This window comes from Macaca fascicularis, chromosome 8 (assembly GCF_037993035.2).
Source record: "Macaca fascicularis isolate 582-1 chromosome 8, T2T-MFA8v1.1".
Taxonomy (NCBI): domain Eukaryota; kingdom Metazoa; phylum Chordata; class Mammalia; order Primates; family Cercopithecidae; genus Macaca; species Macaca fascicularis.
The window spans coordinates 97,384,341-97,393,377 of record NC_088382.1 but is presented as its reverse complement, the minus strand read 5'-3'; the positions used below and the strand labels follow the sequence as shown (position 1 = coordinate 97,393,377).

The following is a 9,037-nucleotide window of genomic DNA, read 5'->3' as shown; positions in this document are numbered from 1 at the left end:
TGGCCAATCTCTAAGTTGACTAATGCCATCAGTAACAGTCTTAAATGAAATTGATGCTTACGTGGTAACAAAATGGATGATCACATTTGTTTGCATTCCACAGATGGCCAGAAGCTCAACATATTTCTTTGTGGAGTCTTCTATTTGGTTTGCTTCAACAGAGTGAAAGCATTTTAGCAAATGAATCTCACAGGAAACGGAAAGACTGGCTTCAAATTTGTCAATATGCTGCAAAACGTCATTTTAATGTTAGGGTCTATTTTTTTCCAGGACATAGAATGTGTCAGTTGCTTAGTCATTTGCTTTGAGAGAGCTGTTGAAAAGCTTTCTCTTTTTTTCAACAATGTCACTTATCCATTGCCAGAGGATGTTGGAGATTAGTAGAACTTTCTAATGCAGTACTTTTATTGCTTCAGAATCTATGATTTGATACTGCCATCGTAAATCACTGAAGCACGTAATTACAGGAATGAAGAAATGAAGAGAGAAGAAAAGACAGGAGCACAAAGGGAAAACCAACACAAACATTGCATCATGTTGAATCACAGCATCTCAGAATAAACATTATTCTGTGCAGAAATTGCTCCTCATCTCTATATTTCCATTAGATACTGTTTTCCCAAGCAAGATTAACTAATTATAATCTCTGGGAATTTAGATACTATAAAAATGACGTGTCTGACATCTTATTTCTCATATTTTAAGAAGACCTTAAAAGGCTGTCTTAAGAAAAGTATTGCTGCCTTTCTTAATTATGAAAAATTAAAATTAGGTATTAGTTTTATAAATGATGACCAATAATATAAATTAATGAGTACTCTATGATTTAAAGCATTTAAAAAATGCTTTAAAGTTTATTTTGCCCATTAAAATTCTTTACCAGAATAATCATTTATCTAGAAATCATTCCAAATATTCAAAAATGATTTCTAGATTCTAAAGTTAATGACATTTTCATTTCTGATAAATTTTAAAATAAATTATTGCCTCTAATACCATTAAGACACTAAGTTCAGAGAATATTTATTGGACATCTACTAAGTATAAAACATTATGATAATTTCTAGAAGGCACGTGAGAGTATGTTTGGAAGCTCCCCATCTAGTCGTGATAATGGACATATGCAGAGAAACAGGCAATATAATACAAACCATAGTAAGCACTGGAATAGAGGTCGTCATGAAGTACTATGGGATGTGGATGTCCTTCGAGGGCAGTATATTAGATCCCAATATGTAAGATACTAGCTCTTGACAGATTGGAAAATGATCAGTAATTGCATCAAAAATATTTGCATGTTTATTTATTCACATTATTGATTCATTTAACAAACATTTGTGTCAGCATTGTATTAGAGATATCAAGATTGTGTTATAGAGATATATAAGACTTTCTATTCTGAAATAGTTCAGAGTTTTCTGTGTGACGCAGACAGTATGAAGATGCCTATTTATATGATGTTAATGTTAATGGCAGTCACATAATTAGACAAGAAAGGTGGGGAAAAGAACAGTTAATGGTTGTAACCATATGAGACAAAGCACCTTTCTTGGTTCTTGTGTCATTGAACAGCATGTTCATGTTGTTAAAAAGCATATACAAACATATTTATAAAAATAAATTGTCATGATTCACTTACGTCGGGTGAAAAAGTGTGTTGAATATGAGATTACATTTTAATGTCTAAATGTGGTCTTATTTCCCAATTTTCACAACCTTAGTTCCTTTGTGAATATTTGCAGCCTTTAAATGTTGACCAAACAGAGTGTGGTTGGGTAAAATAGCAAGGGCTGTCTAATGCCATCTTCTATTTTATCCCCTGGTTCTTTCAAACACCATTCTCTCTCTCTCTCTCTCTCTCTCTCTCTCTCTCTCTCTCTCTCTCACACACACACACACACACACACACACACATACACACACACACACACACATCAGAAAAAAAAAAAGAAAATCAAAGACCTATCAGAGGGTCATGGAAATCTAGGAGTTTCAGAACATTGTCCTGTGTTCTGGACAGGAGAAATAAACTCAGAGAGGAGGGAGTGTTAAAGGAAAACTGTAACTTTTTTTCTCTCTCTCTGGCATTTTCACTTTTTGGGCTCTACCATGTTTCAGCTTATGAGCTTCAATTATACAGGCATTTTCACTTTGTTGCAATATATACTTTCTTTAAAACCTTGTATGCTACAAAATTACATACTAAAAATGTTAAAACTTGAGGGAAAAATAGTTAAGAACAGACAACTCAGAACCTATGGAGTGTTGTAACCAGAGCCCCAATGAACATAATACTAACCCCAATAAAAATACTAGCACAGTTAAGAAGACATTTTTAATCTCTTAAAAGTAGATAATTATAACAATAAAGGCAGGACTGTGTCTTGAAAAAATAAGTGACAGTAGCTCATTGGAAAGAAAGGTAAGGAAGAGTTGAAGCTGCTGAGTTATAGAAACAGAGAAAAAAATTCTTCCAAATTGCAAAACGCCATACAATAAAAATTCCCTGGACAGAGCACATGACTGAATTGAACCCAGAAGATTGGAGGTGAATGGGCATCTGGGGACATATTGCACATTCATGACCTGTTATGTTCACTTCGATTTGAATATATTCTGTTCAATTGTCATTATTTATGGGACAAAACCGTAAGTGGAAAAATAATACATTTGAACCAATGCAACTTCGGCCTTAATTAATTTAACTATTCATCTCAGATATATCAGGGCAGGTGAGCTGATTTGCAATCAAAAACTCTTGTACTGAAAAGTTTACTATTGCACTATTTCTCTTGTGGGGACATTTAAGTTACACAGACCCTTTTCACTTTGCTTTTTACAGGTCTTGATAGATCTTGAATATTTCCTAGCAATCTGATCCTGCCCACTTCTTGTCCACTTCCTTTTTGGAGATATTGACCATTGTAAGTGAGATTGTGGTCTGTGTTTAAATCAGATGAACTCTTTAGAAACTGGGTTGTAAGCCCTTTCTTAAGGCTGGTAATTCTATTTCACTTAAGTCAAAAAATGAAAGATGCTGGTGAGGTTATGGAGAAAAAGGAACAATTATTCACTGTTGGTGGGAATGTAAATTAGTTCAGCGATTGTGAAAGATGGTGTGAAAATTCCTCAGAGACCTAAAGGCAGAGATACCATTTCACCCAACAATCCCATTACTGGGTATATACTCAAAGGAATATAAATCATTCTTTCATAAAGACACATGCATACATATTTTCATTATAAGATTCACATAGCAAAGACATGGCATCAACCTAAATGCCCATCAATAATAGACTGGATAGAGCAAATATGGTACATATAGACCATGGAATACTATGCAGTCATAAAAAAGAACAAGATCATGTCCTTTGCCGGAACATGAGTGGAGCTGGAGGCCATTATCTGTAGCAAACTAACATAGAAACAGAAAACCAAATACAGTATATATTCTCACAAGTGGGAGCTAAATGGTGAGAACACATGGACACATAGAAGGGAACAACACACAGGTACCTACCTGAGGGTGGAGTGTAGGAGGAGGAAGAGAATCAGGAAAGATAACTAATGGGTACTAGGCTTAATAACTGGGTGATGAAATGATCTGTACAACAAACTTCCATGACACAAGTTAACCTATGTAACAAACCTGCACTTGTACTTCTGAACTTAATAAAAGTCAAAAATAAAAGAAAAGCAAGGGGAGATTTCTTTCCCCTTCCTCCCCATGTAATGAAAATTAGTATGTTTAACATTTTTCATAGCATAAAAAAAATCAGAGTATTAACAAGCCTACAGAGTCATCAAAATTATGCAGTCTCTTGATTTTAGCTTTCGATTCATGAGGAAAAATTTCTGATTTTGGAATCAATATTTGCCGTTAAGTAAACACAGTATGTTTTGGTTCTGGCATACCCATGGTCCTGTGCCTAATATTGTGTCAGGAACTTTTATAGTCAAAGGGTCAGGAAATGGAGTTATGGAGGAATAATTCTGGAGTTTATTAAGGACCATGACATTTATCAACCAAATGATTGCAAGAGGTAAAGAAATGTAGTTTAACTCAATGACTTAAATATTTTTGGAGATAATGGAGTGTTTAGGGTTTTTGAAGTACTGAAATATTTTCCTTCATGAGCTTCTTCAATTTGCAAATGCAGAAGAAGGTATTGTTAGCATTCTGTGTTGTCATGCTTACAGGTGTTCATAGAAAACAGGGCTGCGTCATGATCAAATTGTTGAACACACTTAATCGGAGCTAATCTATATTATCATTGTAAATCCTTGCAGCTCCACAATGCTTTAGTCTTGGTTATAACTCTGACTATTTTTTTTCTTCCTTGGCCTTGATAACCATAGACAAGTATTGTTTTACTAATCCAAGATACTATAAAAGTTCTCCAGGCTAACTTGTTTCTACTATTATCTTGATTATTACAATGATAGATTTTACTTGTTTAATATTTTAATTACATCTTTGAAAATATAAAGCAATTTGGATTTAAAATAAAAATCCTGATTCCCTTTCACCCTCTACTCTGCTAAAATGATGCTTTGTCAAAGAAAGAGCCCATATGGTGGTTAATAGTCTCTCCACTTACACAGCCAATGTTTAAAAGCTGTAAACTCTATAGTCAAAAAGCTTAAATCATTTTCATTGTGTTCATAGTTAAGGATTTTATTGGTTTCTTCAGTGGCCTGTTCCACACACTAACAGTCTACCATCTGAGGAAAGTTTTTCTTACTTCCCAAGGTCTTAGTCTTACCTTAGTCAATAGTAAGATTTTCATATTTCACTATCCAATTTTGTGACATTCATTTTTGTGAATTTTCAAATACTCTCATCATCTACATTTCTTTTAAGGCAATAGAAATTAAATTAACCTCACCTTTCTGAAATGGTTGTAATCTTTTATTAGCTTAGAGGCTCTTTATAAGATTGGATTTTTAAAGAATTGATCAAGCAATATTTAGAGTACCAAGTGTACCCCTAGGTCTTCTCCTTCCGTCACATCTCTTCAGTCATAAAATGTTACAAAATATCACATGAATTAATACTTAGCCAGAATGTAATGAAGACTCTTTTTAAACACCAAGAACATTCACTAAGGGACATCTAAAAATTTTATTCTCCAAAATATTTTATTTCAAATGTCTGAATTAATTTGTTTTGGAAGTCTACTGTTTAGAAACTGAAAAGAGTAACACATTTTGCTCCCCTGTCATAGCAATTTCTCCATATGTCAGATCATTCTCATCACCATAAAATTCTTCCTTAACATTGTTGATCTTTAAAATTTCAAAACACTAAACCTTCCCTTGACCTCACATTTTATTATAATTACTGCTCCATTTCTCTGTTCCCCTTCAGAGAAACTCCTTGAAGGAATTGCCTTTCCACATTTCTTCACATCTCATTTTTTTCTCGACCTATTTAAATCAGTCTGTTCTTCCTCTCCCACTGAAAGTTCTCACAAATGGCCCACATCTTGCCAAAAGAAATTGCCAATCACTTGTCCTCTTCTTACCTGGCCTTTCTGCAGTTTTGACAGTTTGACTATCCTTTATCCTTTACTTCTTGAAACGTTTAATTTCATTTCTAGGCTCATCTGGTCTGCTTTCTACTTTGCTAGTGCTTTCACTGGCTACTTTTCTATCTGAACTTTAAATTTTGGCATTTCCCAGGGCTTTGTTCTTGGTCCTCTTATTTTCTGTATTTATGTTTTCTCTTTAGGTGATTCACTGAGTTTTATGACATCAAATAGTATCTATCTGCCAATGGACCTCATATTTGTATCTTATGCTTGAATACTGGCCTTTTTATCTTGACGTCTTGGTTTGGATGTTGAAGTGAATCTCAAATATTATATTTCCAAAATGGAACACATAATTTCCAACACCCAATCTGCTTTCTCCCATGTAACCTCGTTTCCATATTCCATCCTGTTCCTCAGGAAAAAAACGTATATATTTAAGAATTCGTCTACCTTCCTGACTTTTCCTTATAGCTCATATCCAGTTCATCAGGCAAGCCCTTTTAGATTCTGTTATCAATATGCAGCTCAAATGTGACTGTATATCTTAATATCCATTGTTACAGTGCAAAGACAAGCACCATTATCTATGACATAGGCTATTGCAATAGCCTCCTACCCTGCCTCCACCCTTAATTTCTAAAATCTCTTCTCAATTCAGCAGCCAGAGTGATATTTCTAGAATATAAATCGCTTGTCTACTTGAAACACCTTACTGGTATACTGATATTCTTAGAATAAAATACAAATATTTTGCCCTAACCTAAAATACTCAAAAGTGATATATATTATAGAACTCTGAATAGAACAGGCCTTCTGTTCCAAGATGCCTTTTATCTCATTGTCTTGTTTCTCTGGAGCATCATTTCTTCCTTTTCTTAAGTCTAGCATAATGACATAAAAATATAAAATCATGTGTACATTTTTGTCCAGGTGGTACACTTTTACCTCTCTTGTTTGCTTTGCTTCTTCCACTCCATATACATACCCCATTTAAGAAACCAGGCTATTCCGTATTCAGTGGTGAAGGGAATAATAGGAATAAGCAGAAATGAAAGAAACTCACCAGCCTAGAAAATATTCCTCTGAGCAGAATTGGGAGGGGAGATGAGAAAATGGGTGATCATATAAGCATGGAGATTAGTGGGACTTATATGGGAAGGCTTGGGTGGCAGTCACTATTTCATTTGGTCATAAATGAGTGCTTTGTCCCTTGACTAACCTGAGACTTTCATCAGTCCCTGCTATTCTTACTTCATACACACAATGTCTTTTACAAAGACAAGAGGGTGGGCCCTGAATAACAAGTGGGCTGGTGGTGGTGGTAGAGGAGGGTGGTAAAGACCATCTATGGCATTTGCACTTGGTGGGGAGCCAAATAAAACAAACATTAAATCTCCCTTAGGAGACAATATACGCTCACCTCTGTAATACATGGATGCTTGTCCAGAATGCTATTAACTTGTAAATGTTAGTGCAACCTAGGCACCACTATTTGACATAGTAACCCCTCCATACTGGAGTTAGGAATATTTCTTTACAAGTTAGTACCATTCAATAATGCCAATAAATTTCTAGAAAACAAACAAGGGAACAAAATACTGTTGAGTCAATAGAGATTGAGCCATCCCATGTGGTGTGGGTGGGAGAACTACCTGCCAACAGCAGACTGACTCACACACAATCTATGTAAGTCAGCCAAGGAATTGACCCAAATAGGATTTCTCAAACAAAAAAGAGGATCATGGAAAGTAAGCTACAACCTAACACTCCTTTCCATAGATTTAAATGTTTCCCAAAATGTCCTGATAACTTGGCAGAGAACTCCTGGGCTTGGCTTACTTTACATTTTTCATGGAAGGGAAGGGTGGCTGTTCAATGTCTTCTGGAGAGTGGTCCTCAGGACTAGGATTTTCTCTTGGAAAAATTAGTTCTGCATCACTAGGGCATACCCACAGGGCAAGTATGTATCCTATACGAGAATTAACATTAAGTACTTCCCTGGCATCAGGTAAAAGGCTTTTGAACCACAACTAGGTTATACAGCTAATATGATGCAAATATCAGTCTGAGAAAAGTTCAATGTTGAGAGAAAGTTTGAAATGTCAACTGTTTGAAGCATTTATAAATTTCAAGGATGCTTGGAAATCTGAGAGAAAGAGGACAAGGTGAGGTACCCAAATGTGCCTGGATCATGTGTTAGCTTGAGCTGCCATTACAAAATACCACAGATTGGGTGACTTAAACAACCAGGGTGCTGACACCCTAATCTCAACTGGAAGTCTGTTCTAAGTCTGAAAGTTGGTTTCTAAAGAGAGTTCTCTCCTTGGGTTACAGATGGCCACCTTCTTGCTGTACTCACATGACCTCTTCTTTCTGCAAGCATGGAGAGAGCAAGACAGAGACAGACAGACAGAGAGAGAGGGAGAGAAAGGGAAAGCGGTAATTCAAGTATTCCAGTCTTATAAAGGTACTAATCCCATCATGAGGGCCCCATCCTCATGATGTCATCAAACTCTTATAACCTCACAAGTTTCCACCTCCAAATACCATTACCTTGGGATTGGGGCTTCAACATATGAATTTTGGGAAGACATAAACATTTATCTATAACAGATGACTAGTTGGATCATGAGAGTAGGAACAGGGAAGTGCAGTGGGGCATAGGGTGATGGAACCAATCCGGGAGGACACCCATGCTGAGGCACACTTGCCTGGAGAGTTTCAGGACATGATTTAAGACAGGGGTCTCCAACCCCTGGGCCGTGGACTGGTACTGAACTGTGGCCAGTTAGGAACTGGGCTGCACAACAGGAGGTGAGCAGTGGGTGAGTGAACATTATAGCCTGAGCTCTGCCTCCTGTCAGTTCAGCTGAGGCACTAGATTCTCAAAGGAGCATGAACCCTATTGTGAACTATGCACGCAAGGGATCTAGGTTGCATGCTCCTTATGAGAATCTAACTAATGCTGAATATTCTGAGGTGGAACAGTTTCATCCCCAGACCATCCCTCAACCCCCATCTGTGGAAAAGGTTAGGGATTGCTGATTTAGGAGAAGATACAGTATATTCTACAGGGCTACTACAGAGTTTTAAGCACATCTCAATATTGGCCCTTGCTCTAGTATGTGGGAGTTTGTGCATTTGTTACCACTACTACCTATAAATTGTTTTTAGGCAGAGATAATATCTATTTATCTTTTTGTCTCCGCTAAACCATGTCTCCTGAATGTATTAGTCAAATATTATTTGAACTAAATTGAAAGGGCCGTATATGGTCAGGACTCCACCAAGCTGTACTAGATTACTGTTGGCCCTGTATTTGGGATGCTTTCTTAGTTTTATATTGCATTCTGTTTCCGTTTTTACTGTTCTTCATCCTGAGCTACATTTGTAAGGGACAAGCAGATATGGAAAACCTCAAATCAAGAATACAATTTCAAATCCTCAGGAATATAGTCAGAAACATTTTGATAGTTCAAGAGGAATATCATATGATATTT

General features: G+C 36.3%; 1 protein-coding gene across 1 annotated transcript in view; it reads right to left on the bottom strand.

The window, feature by feature from the left end:
* Positions 1 to 1,885: 1,885 nt before the first annotated feature.
* Positions 1,886 to 9,037, bottom strand: part of CNBD1 (cyclic nucleotide binding domain containing 1) — a 785,154-nt gene continuing 778,002 nt past the window's right edge. Inside the window, exon 12 of the mRNA XM_065519430.1 lies at positions 1,886 to 7,910. Coding sequence (XP_065375502.1) covers positions 7,893 to 7,910 — 18 coding nt within the window. The 3' untranslated portion in view covers positions 1,886 to 7,892. The remainder of the gene's footprint in view (positions 7,911 to 9,037) is intronic.